This window comes from Phasianus colchicus, chromosome 3 (assembly GCF_987193195.1).
Source record: "Phasianus colchicus chromosome 3, bPhaCol1.hap1.1, whole genome shotgun sequence".
In the NCBI taxonomy this organism is placed as follows: Eukaryota; Metazoa; Chordata; class Aves; order Galliformes; family Phasianidae; genus Phasianus; species Phasianus colchicus.
The window spans coordinates 77,141,237-77,162,153 of NC_143438.1; the positions used below are offsets into that span (position 1 = coordinate 77,141,237).

At 35.2% G+C, this 20,917-nt stretch overlaps 1 protein-coding gene across 1 annotated transcript in view; it reads right to left on the bottom strand.

Moving 5' to 3' along the window:
• Window positions 1–20,917, bottom strand: part of ANGPT1 (angiopoietin 1) — a 160,580-nt gene that overhangs the window by 77,225 nt on the left and 62,438 nt on the right. The window contains exons 2-3 of the mRNA XM_031591130.2: window positions 7,242–7,397; window positions 4,149–4,270 (exon numbers count right to left, since the gene is read on the bottom strand). Of these exons, the coding sequence (XP_031446990.2) occupies window positions 4,149–4,270; window positions 7,242–7,397 (278 nt within the window). The remainder of the gene's footprint in view (window positions 1–4,148; window positions 4,271–7,241; window positions 7,398–20,917) is intronic.

Here is a 20,917-nt window from a genome sequence, read left to right on the forward strand (position 1 = left end):
AATTTAAATGCCTATATTTGAGCGTAGTAATAGTTTTTTCTCATTAAGATACTGCTTTGTAGATGCTTTTACGTGACTGAATTTTTTTCCTGAATTTAAAGGTGCTAACTATTTGTACTTAAGTAGATGGACTAATTGGTTCAAGGAGTTATAAAAAAAGTATCCCCATAGTTCTTCAGGCCAGGTTATTTAGCTTCAGCCTATTTTTTATTTCAGTTATAAGACAATTCCACTAAAATCCCAAAAATGAAGTGAATAAAATGAACCTGAATTTACCTTCTTGCATATGCACAGCTTGTAAAAAAAAAAAAAAAAAAAAAAAAAAAGTCACATATACTATTTTTCCTCATCTTTCACACAGTCAAAAGGTAATTCACCATTTTTAAGTACATCTTTCATTGGATTGGATAACAGTTCTCATACTGAATGTTACTGTAGTTTGATTTTCTGCAAATTCAAGTTGGAATTTATGTTTAAATATAATGCCTGCTGTTTACTATGGAGTGGTCCAGAATCCATTATGATTTTCCTCTTCTATTTCAGAAGTGAACAGAAAGTTATTTTCATATTTGCATATTGAAAAAAGTGGCATATAAGTTAAAAGCAGCTAGTACACTATGGAAAAAAAAAAAAAGAAAAGGCTCAAAAGAGGACTTAAGCAGGGAAATCTTTCAAGAATAAATTAAAATAGCATTTAAAAAGCCCTTGTGGGATTAAAAATGGCAATGCAAGAAACCACCATTTACATTACAGTGGGTGGGAACCCACAAAGCTAAATTATTTATGGCATGAGAGCATTTAATAGAAACAAGATACTGGGGCAAATGTGACTCTACTTATGCTATGGAATATCTTTCACTTCAGTGGGATAAAATAAAAAAGTTGGCTACTCTTCCCAGCAGAGACAGGAAGTAAAGAGTGTAAGGCCAAGAAAAGAGTCTAGTCAAAAAACCATGAAACAGTCCCCTGTTGATAAGCAGTATTCATTGTATTTAAGGATAATATACAAAGTACCATAATATATCAACAATCACTTATTATTACTATAATATTTTGTATTTATTTCGTCCAAAATCCAGTTCTTTGGAAGTGATTAAGATCTGTATTTTTATTTTACATGGAGGAAAATTTAGCACAGAAATGATCTCCACCCAGTGCACAATTTTGATTACATTTTGGATTGTAATAGTTCCTGCACTCATTCCCACTGTGGTGTACACCTACTGCAAAAGAAAGGCCCTTTGCAACAAGTTTCAGTCCATATAGACAACAACAAAAAAAGATTTCTCCAGTTCACTGCTTTCAAAATATTATATAGATAAAGTCATTTTAACTGCAATCTACTGAACATTATCTGATGAGTAATCTATAAACACAGTTTAAAGTTAAGCAAGTTAAAAATCATTGGTATATTCATTAACTTATTATCTCCTGAAATCACCAAAGTTCATCCCACAGTGAACACGACACGCATATAAATGATTTCATGATCAAGAACTTACAATACTAAGATTATGCAGTTTTTTGTTATGAATAGATGATACAGAAGATGATGATTCCTTTTTTAATGTAATCTTAATGCTACCCTCTCGCTAATTTTATCAGTCCCAAGGACACAGGAGGAAGACATGAGAAGTGTTTGCCAAGTTCTTGCTTCATGATAAGATGAAAACCCACGTACTTTACCTTTTATACACAAACACCTATCAGAGAAACAATGGGTTCTTAAATGTTTCTTTTTAGTGTACTACTCCACCTCTTTTTCCTAAATACCAAGCCAGACTATTTTGCCATGACATAGACTATTTCATCATAATGTCAGTCAAGTCAAAGGTCAACTTCAGTCAAATTTATTTGTTTACTGACATGAAGGCTTTACACCCTGACACATTGCTAAGACAAATAAATTCAGATTATTGAGTACACAAGACATCACATGAATGACTCAATCTCTGGATCAGGATCAGTGAATAAATTTTTGTTGCAAAACAGACAGCAACAGATAAAAATACAAGTATTTACATACTTAAAAGCCAATATTTGGGTTAATCTCAAATTGAAATAGGTCTGTAAAACATGTAAGCTTGCCTCCTGCACAACAGCAAGATAACACTTTCCACCAATTACAAGAATACCCCATATGCACAATTTGATGAATTACTTAACTCATGAGGAACTGGAATACAAGATAATTCCATACTCAACCACACCTACCTCCAAAGGAAATACGTGGAGTTCAAGAGTTTTGAATGTAATCCAATTTCTCCAGAAAAAAAAATAATCAAAAAAACCCATTTGGTGGAATTAATTAATTGAATCCCCTTCTTTATAACAACTGAATGCCACTTTTCATAACTGGTAGCACTTACAGCATATTATTTTCAGCTAAACATATTTCTTTGCAATAACATTTTCTACTTCTCTTCATTACCTGGATCCCTGTTGTTTGCCTTCTCCCTGTTGCTTCCTGCTATTGATAATCTCTGTCCGCTCTGCTTAAACCTAGCTGTTACAGAGACAGGAATATGAACCTTAGTTTGCCAGACAGGGGTGTCCATGTCCCCCCATGTCTATGTCCGAGTCCATTTTGGGCTTGGGAATGCAAAATAGAAGGCTGACAGGGCTCCTCTGGGTAGAGGCCAGAGCAGCCCCTTGTCAGACATGGCCAGTCCCCATGGCAGTAAGGACAAAGATAAAAACGTGAAGCAAACAACCCTGTGAACAGCATGGTTGTGAAGATCAGGGCAGGAGGTGCACAGGCACTGGAACAGAACTTTCTAGACAGCCTGAGGAGAGATCCATGCTGAAGGTGGCTGTCTCTCTGCAGCCCATTGAGTACCCCAACAGTCAAACAATCCTGTCCTGAAGGATTTCAGCCCATGGAAAGGAACCCAATGGGAGCCAGGAGAAATGGTAAGAAGAAGAAAAGAGCAGCAGAAACAAACTGTGATGTCCTGACCCAAGCACCTACTGACCATCCTGCTGTGCTGCTCAGGGTAGAGGATTTGGAAATGGAACGAAACTGAGCCAGGGAACAAAGAGGAGAAATGGAGGAAAAGTATTTTTGTTTTTATCTTTTTTTTTTTTTTTCTTACCATTCAAACGAACATTAACTGGAAATAAATTAATTTTTCCCTAAGTCAAGCCTGTTTTTTCCCATGCAATAATTGGTTTCCCTATCTATTTGAACCCACAAAGTTTTTTATCTTATTTATTCCCCCAGTTCAGTTGAGAAGAGAGAGAAAGAGTGCAACTGAATGGGCATCTGGTGGCCAATGAAAGTCATCCCAACGCCCCTGCTCTGAGATCCTGGACTGCTAAGTGCCACAGTTTTAGACACTCACAAAAAGCCACCAAACTCAAGCTTTAGACACATTCAGCCATCAGTTCCCTCTTGAACTGCTGCGTAACTGACTTGTGCTATCAGTGCCTCAGTTACTGTGTACCTCAGTGGAGGAGCTGAAGAGAGTCCAGGTTGGTGTGTGAAGTCAACACTGCAAATGTTGAATGAATTTAGGGCATTTGCAGAATTCAAGAAGATAACTGTAGCACAGAAAGAAACAACACTGGAATTTCTTCTCAACATTAGATTTACTGCTTCATAAGCTATGTGCTGCTAAACAGTTGTTTTTTTCACTCCATTATTTCAGCATAAAACCCAAATTTTGTAATTAACTTTATTTTTTTAAATAAAAAAAACATGGCTCCAAGATGCAATATAGAATGAAATGTTATATTTAGTGCAAAGAGGAAGATTCTTCTACACGTTAGATCATTATAACCATTAAATTTAGTTGAACTACTGAAGCTTTTCTATTTTTAACGCATGTAAAAATAGTTGATGATCTCATAATTTATGTGTCTGCTTGAATTATCCTTATGTCTTTCAGTTGTGGTCATACGACTGAGTTGTCACGAAACAAACTGAGATATGAACTTACAGTGCCAATGAAAAGTAGTAGAAGTCAACTATTATTATAGGAGATAGCACAGTGTAACTTCACACTAGCTCTTTTAACCATTACATAAATACTACCTATGGTTTCAACTTAACGTATTTATTTCATCAGTTACTTATAATACAGTATGGACAAACCACGTTATGATCAACAGAGAAAAAGTTTAAGACATCAGTGAATGTTTCTTACCTGTTTTTCTCATGAATTTTCAGGATTTCATTTGTTTGTTGTAGCAGCTGTTTTTCTAGCTTGTAGGTTGACAGTGAATTTTCCAGTAGCTGAATTTCAAGTCTGGATGTTTGATTTAGCACCTTAAAGATAAATTAAAAACATTAATGTTTATAATATCCCAATTGTGTTGCTATAGCAATGTAACATATTGAAATCCTTCTCTTCTGATTTGATGATTTATTAGAAATAACCCTCATTTCTAAATCCTTTTCTTTAAACTCAGCTAGTGCAAATGAACTCAATCAGCCTAGACTGATATGTAACAGCTGTAACTCTGGAACCCTGTGTGCTGTAGAGTAGTACTGGTCTTGGAGAAGAAGGAAAGGTGACTGCCAAATAAGCTTTATTTCAATGGAAAGAGCAAAAGATATGCTTCAAATATGCATTCTTATAAAGCAAGCTTAAACTAGAAGGGTACAGATGTACTTGAATTTAAGCCAAAGTATTGCATCTGCTGTTTTGTAAATGGAATTCTAGCTCTAGTTTTCCCTTGAGATCTCTCTTTTGTAGTGTTGGCAGAAATCTCGTGTCAGCTTATGTTATCACCATTTGCCCTGTTACATTTTTTTTTTTAAAGCTGAAGGCTGTAATCTTAATACTTTATGCAATTGTCTTTCACCTTATCATGGTCTGTATCAACAAAACAAATTTTACTAGGTACATGAAAGAAGGTGTTCATTCAAATTGGAGAGAATAAATGCTGAATAATAATTCAGAAGTGAAAATAAAATCAAGAATGAAAACAATAAAATTAAATATGATAGTTGATTTTGCTGATATATCATTTTTCTTTGCGTAGATTCTGGAGAAGCAAGTATCAATATTTTTGTAGGTAAGTGTGCACACAGCAGCTGTGAGATATAATCACTTCTGGAACTGAACATGACTCTTCTCTGAAGGAACCTGTCAGACCTATCTTGGAAGGCCAAGATTCAGTCTCATCAGAGTATTAAATAGTAACATCTTTTCATGTATGCCTAACAGAAATTTATGTTACAGATCATAAATGAAAAAAAAAATGTCTCTCAACCTTAATATATGCAGTGCCTTCTTTTTGTTTGAAGTTCTTGATACTCACAGAATGACTTGAATTGGCCTTTTTATAGGGTACACTGGTTGAAAACATTGTAATTGATCTCTATACAGATATTTTGTTGTTTGAGATGTATATATTTGTAAGTGCTAGGAGGCATCACCACAGCACCACAGTTTTAGAGGGACCCGGTAGGAAATGATGTACTACAAAAGTTGACAAGGATCAAGGAGACAGGAAGATACCAATAGATTTGCAAAGAGGATATATCTGTGGAGTAGCCTACTTAGTTCTCACTATCCTATTGTTATTAATTGGCATTACATTAATCTTCCTCAAGTTGAGTATTTTTGCCTGTGATGATAAGCAGTGAGCAATTTCCTGTCCTTATCTTCATCGAAGAAGTTTTCATCTTACTTTCTCCATTGTCCTGCTGTGGCAGTAGATTGAGGGAGTGGCTTGTGGCAGATCTGGCAACCAGCCACAGACAGTCCACCATAGCAAGGAACTGTCTATCTGTATCTGTCTCATCATTGCCAACAGCAGCCTCAGTTCTGTAGCCTTCTGCACCATACTTTTCTGATTGATAGTGGAGGCAGGGTCTACAAGGACTTTCCCATGCTTCTGTGAGAGTCAATGTAGGAAATGTGTCACTGGGCTGGAAGTCAGATCAAGGACTGCAGCAAGGTAGATACCAACTGCTATCTGAGCATCCTCTAAATTCTTCATCTATAGGTATAGAATAAGAAGGAAGTCACTGATGGTGCTTCTACCTTGAACTGATTTGTCAGTGGAAAACTGAGATAGGGGCAATATATATATATATATATTTTCCCTTATGTAGTCGGATGAGGTAACAACAAATGAGTTATCAAAGCCTACACCTAAGGAGGTCTTTTATACACCTCTTTCTCTCCTGAGCAAGTGATATCACAGTTTATAGAAGGTATTCATAGCTTCTATTTCCATTTAGATATTCTGCTGAATTTAGATATATTTATTGTATTGATTTATAAATTCTATTGAAATACCATTCCCAACATTTTCATAAGTGACTGTGGTATCTTTCCAAAGCTGTGGTCATTTCAGATCACTGCATTCTTTAGTGGATGCTTATCTACTAGTAGAGATGTAGAAAAAAGGTACCTGTGTAAGCAACAGCTTGTACTTATCATTCCTAGCCAGAGTTATTTAGAGCATCTGTCTTTCATAATTGCTGCAGTGTATTGTAATGCAGTTACATAATAACATGGTAATGATATTTTAAATGTGAATAAGAACATTATGATTTCTCCAGAAGTACATGTGCTACTAGAACAAAACAAATAAATGCAACACATAAACTCCTGTGTAACATACCACATGCTAGGAAGATCAAAAATAAATAAGCATCTTAAACTGATAGAACTCAGAAGTCAAAAAGTTGTATGTTGCAATAAGCCCAATAGGAAATTGTACTCTGTGTTATAACAATGATATGAGTGTCACCTGAATCAAATGTGTTATTTTAGTTCTAGGAGTCCTATAAGAGATGGCTTTTCAAATTCATATGATATGCAATTTTGCAATAATACACAGTGTTTTATAAAGAATCTGATGCTGGTCCCTCTATAATCACACTGTAAAAGCTGCTGATGTATAATACCTTTCAACTAGAAACATCTTCCAAAAAGTAACCTTATAAAAAGAATAAAGGCAAGTAATAATGAAGATCAAAGGCTCTGTTTTAGCCTGAAACTCATTATCTCGCTTGACATTTGTATCATTCACAGTTGGTAACTGAGCTATTAATTTGAAGTCAAGTACCGACTTAGTTTCCTAGCCATTCCAGCCTACTTTCTACACCTAGAGCTAAATATATCAACAAAATGAAATCTAAAGAAAGTCACATAAAAAATCACTGCTGTGACTACCAATGTGTAAGTTTCTTGGAAACCTTTGTTGAAATGTTTTGCATGACGATGTGTTAGAAAAGATGGGAAAAATTCTATGCAATTAAAAGCTTTTAGAAAACATACCTGTGTTTCAACATCCGTGAGTTTTCTTGTCTGTTCTGCTGTCTGGCTGAGGAGGCTGGTCCCTATCTCGAGCATGGTGGCAGTGTGGTTCTGAACAGCATTCTGCTGCAGCTGCACCATCTCCGATTTCATGTTTTCCACAATGTAGCTCTCAAGCTGTAAAAGAGAAAAGGTTGTAGTTATGGTATTTTTACCTGCTTAGGCCTTCTGGTGACATAAAGATGCATATCTGTCATTCTTGCCAAAAGGGGAAATTAAAAAAAAAAAAAGAAAAAAGGGCGTTCAGCTGACCAACTGGAGCAGGGACCAGACATTCTGGTAGCCCCTTCCAGTCTCTGAGTCTCCATGTTTTCCCAAGTACCACAGGCAAGTACCTACTGGCATGAAGTCCTGCTTGTCTCCATCTGTGTCAAAGTTGCAGCAAATATTTCTGGTAAAGAAATATCATGGCAGTTCCAAAATGACCACCAAAAGATCAAAGCTCACCACAGGGAAACTCCAGGTCCTCTTTGAATATTATAGCATGTGACTCCTTTCTGGAAATGATCCTACCTTTCCTGGATTGTTACTATCTCACAGTCATTCAACAACATGACATTTTACTGGGTTAGATTCTCCACAAAGAGATCCACAAACTCTGCAATGGAAGCCCCAAAATTTGTGAAGGAACAGAGACACTGTCATGGTACCAGGAGAAGGAAAGTTGATCAAAAACTATTGGAAGCTGTTTTGCTCCTTTGCCTCAAAATAATTTGGTTTTCTTTTACGTTCGGTTAAAAAGAATGTGAATTAGGACTCTTAAAATAAACTGGGCAGCCCAGAGGGTGACACTTCTTGGTTTTGTTTTAGTTAACATACACAGGGTCATTCCCATCTATCCATCTAGATCCCTGCCCTGCCACAGAAGACCATGAAGCAGGACTAGCCTACAACATGAAGAGATTGTTACATGCATAACCATTGTTCTGCCATCTTGCCTCATGTACTCCACAAAGTATTAACACATAGAAAAGTGTTTGGGGGCACTGGCTGCAACACATTCCACTGAAATAAGCTGGTTTCTAACCATTTTACACCCAGTGAAGATTTTGTTCCTGGTTTTGTTTTGTGGCTCATCATTTTTTTTTTTTTTATGGCAAGCCAATTCCAGACTTAAGCAACCACTCTTTGCCTAATGATTTTAATGACATTGGACTTCCTTCTGTAGCAGCAAGGATGTTTCTTTGTGAAAGGTCAGCTGCACAAATAAATAGTGAGAGCCAGATGGAGTTGATTTAAAGGCTGAAGAAAGGAACAGGAGTCAGGCATAAACTACATGATTAATAGGAAGGGTTGCTTTCATCTTATCTATTAGCATTCCTGTGCTGATGGGTAACTACTGTAAGTGTTCTAATGAGCCACATCAGCTGAACTTACTAAAGATTTCTTACAAATTTGATCACTTATATTTGCCTCTTACTAGTTTTAAAAATATTTTTAGATAAAAGAACACTGTCACTGTAAGGTGTTTTCTGAATGAGACAGCTGAGGGTTTTTGTTGTTGTTGTTGCTTTTTGTTTGTTTGTTTATTTGCTTAAACCTCAGTTTGGAAAAACAGTTAATGCACATGATGGTCAAAAGTGGTCATCCTTTAGTTTCAGACCACAAAAACTTCTGCTTGAATTATCAGGTGACCTCTGTGGTCTAGAAACCTGCAGAATGTTTTAAGTGGTGGGGATTTTTTTTATATATAATATTTAAGTGAGAGCTAACAGCCAAAGAAAACTCCATGCATTGCAAAAGATGCCTAAAATGAATATCTCCATTTTCCACGGTCAAAGTAAGCTCACTGCTCAGTTTTAGTTTATTAGCTAAATGTTGCAGATATTAAGCTACGTCAAGGGAGTTTTACAAATCTATCATATTTCTACACCATTCTTTTATGTTCAGTAATATTTTGCCTTTATTTCTTTCACATCAGATGGTGTATTTTTAGCCATCCTTTGTTTCTTGGTGGTTTTATAGCCATTGAATTTATTTACAAGTTATCCTTTGGTCGCCAATAATCCCTGTGAAAGAGCCCCAGAAAAGAGAATGGTCGTTCTTTTCCATATTTTACTTAAAATACTGGAATACATGAACAGGAAACCCAAATTTCTCCCCCAACATTAAACTCCTGATGAAACACAGGGCCCTCAAGTCCTGGTACAGCCCAGGATTGGGCACCAACACACCACAAATTTCCATGCATCTGATGTCTTCTTTTTTCCAGTTACGCTTATAGCATGTATGCATCATGAATGTGCAGTGCATTATTTATTCAGCTTTCTGAAACTGCCTCACTTACTGTGTAAGCTATGTTATGCATGTGTGCTATGGATCTTTGAAATCCATTCAAAAACATAGTGGCTAAACTCATTGCACAAAAAACAAACAAACAAACAAACAAAAAAAAACCAGAAATTAGAAATTATCACACACCAGTAAAAAGAAACGTGGATAAGAATGTAGATTTAAAAAGACAAAAGTACTTCTATATTTCTAATAAGATACTCTGGTTGGTATTTTACTAATGTCACAGAAAGGATTGCATTTGAAATATACTGTATCTGTGTGGAGCTACAGCAAATTTCACCCAGCAGGAACAAAGGCATAGACTGAGTCATACTGGATACTTCTAGTTCTTCTAGACTACTTCTAGTTATTGTAGTTTAGCACATTCTCCATGGTATCCAGTCTTAGGCAATTGCTCTTGGATACTCACCCCTAAAGCACACTCTGGTTGAATAAGTGATTGTCCCATTATAACAACAAAGCTGACTGTCCTGTTTCTGAATTAATCAGTAAATGCTTTTGTAAATATTTGGTATTCAATAGACTACCACAATAGCTTCTGTGAGCACATCTTGGGAGTACCAGGAGCTGTTTGCCCAAGCAGAGGAGAGTAGAAGAGTGGGTTCTGTTATATTAATCTTCTTTTTTTCCTTCATCCACATCTTTTAGTTTGCTCAGCAGATTTATTGGTTATACTGACCCTGCTAAAAACTGACTCCAAGATTTCACCTATTATTTTTATTGCAGGAAACCAATATTTTCTGGGTTCATTATTGACACATGCTGAGTTTTTTTCTGAAGCCTTGCATTTTTGAAGGCTCTGAATTGAATTTATTGAGCCTTAGACTAAGATTTCTTTCTGCTTAGGTAACAGGGATAATATCTATTTAACAGGTGATAGATAAAAGGATACTTGCTTGGTGTGCTCACTAAAAATAAGTGACACACAGAAACTCATTCACAAGAGTAATCCTCAGAACTTATGTTCTTGAGTCTTTGAGAATCTGTTCATGCCATAAATTATTTAATTTCAATTTGTCAAGAGATTCTGCATTAAAAAGTCAATACGTTTTTTCAGGTGCGCGTACATTGTATATTTGGATTTTCAAATTCTTATGCTACTAGTTACTCTTATTTCAGTTACTTTTTGTTGAAATAATGAAACAGAATTCTTTTCTGCATTCTTCACCCCTCATTCCACCCTTCCCACTGCATGGCTTTCTATTGTTCATTGATGTCTCTGTTGTTAACTCAGATGCATCTGCTTTTGGTAAGACTCATTATGTTGTACAGGAGTTTTCAGAAATGCAGAATTACAAGTGGGATGCATAATAACGTTGTAACATTCTCAGATATAAAACTGTCAGAAGGTTCACTATTATTGTTTAATAAACATTCCAGAGGATCATGCTTTAAAAGTATCTAGCTTTTTCTGGACAATGTTTATTGAATAATCTTCATAGAAACCACCCAAACACTAACAGAACTATTAAAATGGAAACTGCAACTTAGGGCCTAAGTAAATGATAATGGTTTGTGACAGATGGCTTATAAATAAAATAAGAGGTTTTTCTTTTACTTTGATCAAGTACTATTGGTCTCATGTAATTATATGGTAAGGACTGCTATGATATCCAGATGACGTTAGGCTTTTATATGCTGCCTTTGCACAAGAATGCAAGTTAAATAACAACATGCTGCTTTCCCTCTCCTACCATCAACCGTATCTTGCACAGCATTTGTAATAATAATAATAAAAATACACCAGTGATATAAGAGCTGTTCTGTCTTGTTTTGCTTTGCATACAAGAAAATGTACAGTAAAAATGTATTATAGCAACTAATTAATGCTCTTTTCTCAATTTTTCTGTCAGAGTAGGGGATCACACCTTCCACACCTTAGGGAGTCATCTGAAAGTAATATTTGTAGCAGCACAGAAGTTTTATTTTACAAATACATAAAACACCTCAATGGGAATTCCAATATATAAAATTTCTGTGAATTTTGCAAAATTGAAGTAGTTAGGAAGGAGCTTATCTCTAAGAAAAGCCAAATGGATAGGATAGGATAGGATAGGATAGGATAGGATAGGATAGGATAGGATAGGATAGGATAGGATAGGATAGGATAGGATAGGATAGGATAGGATAGGATAGGATAGGATAGGATAGGATAGGATAGGATAGGATAGGGTAGCGTAGCACAGGGTAGCTTAGGGTATGGTAGAACAGAATAGAATGGAATGGAATGGAATGGAATGACAGAATGGAACAGAATAGTTCTTTTGGAAGGGACCTTCAGAGACCATCTAGCCCAACTAACTGATCACTTCACAGATAACCAAAAGTTAAAGCATATTATTGAAGGCATTATCCAAATGCTTCTTGAACACTGACAGACATGTGGTATCAGGCTCTTCACTAGGAAGCTTGTTCCAGAGTCTGACCATTCTTGTGATAAATAAATCTTTCCTAATGCCCAGTCTGAACCTCTTCTGATATAGTTTAGTGCCATTGCCAGGTATCCTATCATTGGTGATGAGAGAGCAGAGCCCAGCACCTCCCTTACTTCCTCTGCTTGAAAAGTTACAGAAAGAAACGTGGTTACCTTGTGGCCTCCTCCATATTGAACAAACCAAGTGTCCTTATCCTTTCCTCATATGACATTCTGGCCCTGTTACCATCTTTGTTGCACATTTCTGGATGCTTTTAAGGACCCCAATGTACTTTTTATATTGTGGAGCCCGGATCTGCAAGCAATACTGAAGGTACTAAATACAGCAGAAGAATCACTTTTTTTGACCAGCTCACTATGCTGTGTTTGATTCATCATATATATACTTGCATCTTTAAAAAACTGATATTACAGTTATTAAAAAAAAAATAAATAGCATCAGCTACAAACTATTTGTGAATAAAAGAATAGTCAGAAAACAGCAGTGTTACAGAAATTGAATCATCACATCCAGAAGAAGAAAGCTGGGATAACCTAAATTCAGCATTCATCCTTCCACTACTTCTGCTTGTATGTGATCAATAGGAACCAAAGAAAACAAAGGTGGAGAGGACAGGAAGGCAATGAATAATGCTCAGAAGTTAACATATTCATCTACTCCCGATTTGAAGCAGCTCTACCAGATCTTAAGCATATCAAGGAAAGTGCACATCAATCATAAAAAATCTTGTAGATATATGTAAGTTACTCTGAAATTAATGCCTCCTCTCTATTTTCATGGAAATTGCAACAGATACAAGGAGCATTATTTAGTAGAGTAAATTCTTAGCTACAAAACACTATTTTTCAGCATAGTCACCACCATAAGCTATTCATTTTGGTTAGCAATGAACAAAAGCCTGCATGCTGCACTCTCAGAGATCTGCACCAGCAGGGGTGACCCACTGTCACTGCCACCACTGCTGAAACACATCACTCACCACCTCACTGTGCTCATATCCACTCTTTGGTCTCCATAAATGTTCAACAAGCATCAACAAGCAATTCTAACAGGAGCCAGAACTAAAAGGGCCAGGAGAATAACCCAGCAACTGTAAATGTAGCTGAACAAACATTTAGGAGAAAAATTAGCTAGAGAAAGTTTTCTGAATCATTTCTGTTTTCATGTAATATATCCAAACTTCTAGCCTTCATGCAGCAAAAAGATAATCCTGTTAATTTTTTGAGTTACCCTTAATAATAGTAGTTTATTTGCATAATACTTAAACAATTAATTATTCTCTACTCATGTTTCTGGATTTTCATACCTTCTGTAATATTGTAACCAATAATTTTTATTTCTCACTTAGATATTATTTTTTTACATCCTAAATCACCGTGATGTGGTTTTTCTTATTCTATCCCTCTCAGAGAAACAACAACTTGCAGTGTATATATCCTCCTAAATCACTCCATGCTGAAATGAATATATGCAATTCTTATATTCATAGCATTATTTTTCCCAAACCTAATCTTGTAAACAGATAGAAGATACGTTGCCTTAGTGAAAACTGAATTATTGGCAGTTCATGTGTTTATTATCTAGCTATAAAGCATAACTAATAGAGGCTTACAATTAAATTGCCCTCAGGAAAAAAACTATTGTTGATTATGTATGTTTAATTTGTAGCCTGCATAAGATTTACCTAAATAAATCAATGAATATATCCTCATATGTATAGCAGCACACTGCTACAAATATCCACCACTTGTATCTTTTAGCATCTGACCAGTGAAAGCAGTCTCATTCTGGGCACACAGATGCCAAACATTTCCATTCAGCTAACAGATACTGAGATCTCTGATCCAGATGACTTCTCTTATACTAATTACGCTTGTCCTCATAGCGGTTTAACTTGGTCTTATAGCAAACTTCAGTTTAAAAAATGCTACGAATATAGATGAATCTTTTAAGTCTTACAAAAATATATATATATTATAAAAAAAAAAAAACAAAAAACAAATTTTCCTTTCAAATAAAGAAAAAATGACTATGCATATTTGTCAGAAGAAATCAGTCATAGCAGATGTAAAATATTATTTTAACGCACATAAACATAAATAACCTTTCAGCTTCATCCAGGTTCAATTATCTACAGGAATTTTGTGTCCCTCTCAGAATGTTGGACTTCAAGAAAGATGTACATTATTTTCAAGGAGACTTAAGATGATGAGAAATGGCCATAACTCTGGAATACTGAACAAATCAGGAAAGTTTAACTTAATAAAATGTTTAACAGGAAAATAAGTAATTATAAGCATTGAAGACTGCAAAGAGAAAGAGAATCATCTGTTTTCTACCTCAATGAAGGAGCAGTATATGAAGTTTAACTTTTTCATGTCAGAGAAATGTTTTATAACAGTACAGGAAGTAAAGAACTAGTAGAAATTTTGCTAGAAAACTGAAAAGACCTCCATCACTGGGGGTCTTAAAAGAATGTTTTAGGTAAAGATCAGAACAAATAAGTGGTATTTTATGATTCTTTCTTTTTATGATTTTTTCATTCTCATTTTTGTATTGTTTTACTTCAATCCTTAAGCTGACAGACTCAATTTTTGGATTTGAACTCTGTAATATAGGTATCACTAGTCAGCAAAGAATTTGGAATACTCATCTTTTGTGAAAACATTCTGAATGAAGTCAATAAAAAAAGAAGGTTCTCATCACTAATTAAAACCAACAAATTTTAAAAATATATTAAAACAAAATGTAATTGTATAAATAAGAGAAACTGTTCTGTACAGACAGCAAAATCAAGAATGTAACTGAGGACGTTTCTAAATGTATGCATGAATCTCAATAAGAATGTGGTCTGCAGACCCATCTGAGAATGTCCATAAAATCACAGCACTGTATTGTACTTAAATCACTTAGGCTGCTTTAGAGATGGCAGTCTCTGAAAATCAGTCCATTTGTAGATATTTGAATGTGTCAGTGGTGGCTTGGCATTTCTGTGCCGTGTTTATGTTTTGCAGTAAAGTACATAAAATGTAATAGGTAATCATATATAGTGATGGTGAATAATGCTGGACACTGTACGACATCCCACTGGAATCTTGAGAAACTGGAAGAAAGACTATTTCTATTAAACAGTGTTCTTAACAAAAACAGAAGTAGTCCTTGCTGTGTCTGTCAAGACAGTATATAGGAAACACAGAGTTCTTTGTTTCAAGAAGAAGACCTCCTTGGAAACATTTACAAAGTAGTAAAATATTCAATATATGAGTAACTTAGGGAAGCAAGAAGTATCATGAAGTATCTGGCATATCAAATGCAGTGTATTGACATAGGCAAAGTATTGATTTTACTGGCCTGATAATTCAGTCTGAGCTTCCTACTAAGGCATCTTCAAGACATTTTTCCAAATTATTTTCAGAGTTTTATGTCATTCTAAAAACTTTCCTGCTTTTAGGCAAAAGCCAAAAAATCAATATAAATGGAATTTATTTTTCATTTCAAATGTGATTAATTACAGTCATTGCAAAAGCATACAACGCATTTTAAGGATTAATTTCAATTACTTATATATGAATATTAGATCTCTTGGTTTTTTAATCCTAAGGTTTAATAAAACCAATAAGCAAAATAACTGAGAATCATGTCAAATGTTATTAAATAGTCCCATAAGGAAGCTACTTAGAGCAATTAAATTAGAACAATATGTTCTTATTTTTTACTGATTAGTAATATTTCTGGTTCAAAGAATTATCCAGTTTAATGTTAATCTTTAAAAATTTTATGCAGGGTCAATTGTATTTTTCTTTCTTGATCTAAATTTCCAAGTCACTTATTTCTATAAACAAAATTTATTTGTGATTATACGGTTGGCTGCAAACATGACCCATCCCTGATGTTCACCAAAGATTGTATGATTGTAGAAAAGGCAATGTCTGCCATCTTGACCTAAACAAACAAATGAATCCTGGGAGGGTCTTTCTTAGTTCACTATGGAAGTGTGGAACTAATTTTCTTTGGTGAATATATCTTCATAGTGAGTACTTTTTGGAATGGCTAATTTTGTAACAACTTCTGCATAGCTGAGTGAGTGTTTGGACATATTGTGGCTTATTCCTGAGGAAGGGCGTACTGTTTATAATCAAAATAAGCTCCAATCAAGTATCTCCTTTCTACATTACATAAGGTCTCTGAAAAATGTAGCTTTCAACTGCATAAATAGTTCTGGTTGCTGTATTACACTGCTGGCATGTAGCTAAACTTTCAGTGAACTTGGAAAACTGTAGTATAGTTTGGAGTCAACACATACCATTTTATTTGCATTATAGGAGGTAGAATAATGTTTTAATATTGTTTCACTAGTTCATTTGTAATTCTGCTTGGTTTCTTACACTCATCACTATGACATATGAGCATATTTTTGGTATTCTGTGTATGAAACACTTTATCAAGAATGATCATGAGATTGAGACTCAGCTGCATATTGCTCTAGTCCTTGCACAAGTTTCTTCATCCTGTAGTGCATGATATAAATATCATAGAAGTGGAATCTCTTCATTCATTTCCAGGAACTATGCCTTCAGCTTTTAGATCCTCTTTGATGAAGAAATCATCGAACCATTTTATTACATTTGTCAGTGTTTCATGTGTAGCTGTAACTTCCTTGAAGAATAACCTTCTTCTGCCTTTTGTCAGTGCCTGATACAAGTGCTCATAACCAGCTGAAGACCCTAGGCATTGTATTATGACGATGACTGCCAAAAATCTACTGTCTTAATTTTGGGTCTTAATTGTTTTTAAAACATAAATGGGAACACTGATACACTAAAAGCACCCTGAAAATACTGCAATTTCTGTTCATACTGGGCTACAGGAGTTCCAGGAGCATCAAACACCTTCCCCACTGTTCCAGGCAACTACTAAGCCAGGGAGACACATAAAATATCTCCTCCCTGTGTCCCACCAGCCTTAAAATTCTTGGCAGAAGTTGTGATCTCTATCCTATGCATGCACATCCTCTGTGTATGATTCTATCATAAATAGTGGTGGATAAAAATGAAAGTGATCTAGTATCATTTTCTAGATGACAGAGAGTAATTCAAGCTTCCAAGAGTTTCACTGTTACAGGAAACACAAAGCTTACTGTGTGTACTCCCTGTCTGTCTTGAATGTGATATTTTATAGACTTCTGGAAAGAACTGAAACATGGTAGGTTTTTGCTTTGTCCAAAAACAGAGAAAGAGTATGCCTAGTTGTTCTTGTGGCCATGATTAGTGTTTGTTAGGCTTATGTTATCTCAAAACACAGAGAAAACTGGAAGCAGAAGAGATATGCAGTTTCACATTAGTTCATGATCTGCTAGAGGACAGAGCATGCTGCTACCAATTTGTGACTCTTTACTACCGATTTGTGACAGTTGGTAAGTTAGAGCAGCTGAGTAGCCATAGTGCTTACAAACAGATTTAATCCCACATCTCAGCATGTATTATTTAGTTAAAAATGTTTTTAAAAGTGCTATTTACACTACACAGAATGAGAATCTCTTAATCAAGAGCTCTGTTCTTCTATCATAGCTTTCCTTGTCTAACGATGACAATTATTTTGCTTTATATCTTGTCTTCAGCATTTGGCTTCAATGCTGTGACTCCATTTCATATCAAGGGCTGATATCCTTGTCTGTTGGTACCTAATAGAAACAAAAACAAAGTCTGTATGTCCTGTAAAATATTTTTCCCTATAGAAAACAGGGGAGATAGAGACCTGAAATCTGCTGAACTACTTCAGTCTATCAGCAATTAATACCTAGACAAGGGTTTATATATTCTCACATGTAGTATTTATGTGCATAGATTTACATGAGTGTGTAGCTAATAACTGTCTTAAATTATGAGAAGCAAATGTAGGTAGAGAGCAATATTCATTTATGTCCTATAAAGTTTGGCTATATTTATGGTTCTTAACTTTTATTACAATAATTTGGACACAGCAGTTTAATGATAGATTTTGTGAATATATGACAATGTTTGCTTTACTTTTATTGCAGACATTAAAAACTGATATCGATACATCTCTGCTGGAATCACTTCATAATTTTAAGTCACAAATAAATTAATTTTTCAGAAGCATCTATAGCAGTAAACTAAGAACTTTTCTCAGAGTGCTATAAAAATCTTTATTGCTTGTACAAAATCTAACACTCTTTCTTTCCTTTCCTGAAATTCTATATATCCCTATTAATCTCTTAAGTGTCTCCTTACATACCTGTAATTCTAAGCTTTATAATGAATGTGCAACTCTGTTAAGTAGGGAGGTGGCCCTGCCAAAATATGTGCACCCCAGAAAACCTGATTTCTTCCTGTGCTAATGGAACAGCACAAATAGCTATATGAAATTACTGTCAAATACTTCTTTCTAATTAGTAGAGTGAGGAACCCGTGTAAGAACCTCAGATCAAAACTGTCACATATTCAGCAAATATGTGCATATATTTACAAATACAAATACAAATATGAGTGCATTCCAGTAAGTAGATTATAAAATCCCTGATTTAGAAGCAACAATGGAAAGATCTGAAGTTCACTAAATCATGTAGTGAAATATCAGGTACTCAACTTGCAGAAAAGACTATGAAAACTAATAAGACAAAAGGATCTTGGTTTATCTGGAATGGACTAGATCAAGAGAGGGATTAATAATAATATAGTGACAATTGTTTAATAATTGTATAGAAATATAAGACCTTTTTCACAGAAAATATTAGGGCAGTATAAGCATTTGTAGATGTTCCTGGTCCCTCTCTTCATTAAATACCTCTGTGTATTTTGAAAGGGAGCAGTCACACATTTCCTTTAAGCCATGAAATTCAACCTCCTTCATCTCCAAATGTTGGAATAAGATTAGGGATGTGATTATGGGGATCAATTCCTTGCCTTTGTTTACTGCATTTACTTTACTACAATCCCTGAATGAGAAATGTAAGATACAAGATTACCTGGAGAGATCAAAAAGTGGGAAGAAGTATTATCATTCCCTTTAGCTGCTAATGGGATGATATTTGTGGACGTGCAATGATAAGGAGTAGAATCGGGTTTTTCTGTACTTTGCATGTACCACAAAATCAGTAGTAGCTACAAGAAAAATGGATTGACAATCTTACTGTAATTCTGTACCATAAAAACCATGGTCCAAACATATCTGGATTTCGGAAAATATGCAAATCTTTTGGAGATATTTCTGCACTTACACCACTGCAAAGAGGAACAAAAGGAAGGGGAGTAACAGAGGAATATTTCCTCCTTGGAACCAGGCTCCAAGACCAGCATTTTTTACCCTTTTTCCAGGACCTGGCAAGAATATTCCCTTCTACTTCAGTTTACCATAATCACAGCTCTTCCTGGAAGTCAAAGTCAATGTTATTGAAAGACATTCCTCTGTAAGTCATGAAATCATGAGCTAAAGCAGGAGAGAGCTCAGCCTTTGGTTTTCCTAACTGCTAACTAATTATCAGTAGTTTCTCTGGCTGTTACACTGTTCCTTTTGCTGTTGTTAACAAAGGCAGGGCAAGTTGATTCATAGGTAAGCAGCTAATCACATACGTACAGAAACACCCACGCAGAACAACAGATGTGGTAGATTACAGACAGAAAGAGAGGGGCATGTGCTAAAAGTGGATAGCTAGACCAAGAGACAGACAGTTTGCATACAGTAATTTGAAAATATATCCGATTTTACAAGGGAAAACACAAGCCACTAGACATTATTCTTAAGTGTTATGCTTAATTTAAAAATAAAAATAAAAATCAGAAATAATTACTTCCAGCTGGCTTGCAATGCATGCATGTTCAATTAGATTCAGAGAAATAAACTTTTTAAAATGACAACCTGGCTACTTTTTCCTAGTAAAAACTGTTTGGATGCCTGTGATGCATCCTTTAGACATTCTAAGTATGACTATCTTGCCTGTGATCAGTTAACTAAACTCCCAGGAGTGCTGGCACCAACACTGCTCCCGCATTCCCAGCAAGGCATCAGGGTCAGCTGTCAGACTTCTGCTCTTGCTGATTAAGTTGCCACTTCTGTTTGTAAATTTCCACAAAATGTCCATGTGCCCCAAAGTGATAACAATCACAGTCACTTCCTATTTGTAATCCAGGAACATGCACTGGCCCTTGCCCCAGTGGAGCTTCACAGTTCACAAATACAATGTGACACTCCTTTTGACATGATTAATGTAGTGAAAACATTGATCAGTGAGTAAAGATGAGACAACATGGTTATTTTAAATTCTTCTTCCGCTTAGATCTTGTATGAATTTTTACTATTTATCAGTAGTTTTGCTTTCTTGATGTAACTTCTACACTACTTTTAATTTTACAATAAATCCCAGGTAGACTGTGTGTAACAATAAGACTAATGTTTTCTTGCCAAGTAAAACCTCATTCAGAAGAGTGGTTTTGTAATAAGTCAGAAGCATTCAGAATGTAATAAAAAATACATTAAATAAACTAACACTTCACTATAACAGTACTACTAAATAAAATGAAAATGTATCAAGCCCTTAAAAAATGCTGTAACTTCAGAATCAGGGATGTCCAAGTTTCAAAATCAAATACAGATATTCCTAAACTTTCAAGTATTCAGATTCAGGATTTTAGTTCAATCTCATTTTCATAATGATAACCATACTGTTCTCCTCTCTCATGGGTAAGGAAAAATATCTGTTACACTGATTTTGTAGTTGCAGTACATAAATGCAAACATTCAGGTCATTAGTTTAACCACATGTGCAGAACACATAGGAATTAAGACAACATTTCTCATGACTACAGCTATTCGATCTAAAGAAGAATTGACATCAATAAGGTTCATATCTATCACACTTTGTACCATAATAGTAGAGAACAAAGTGCTCAT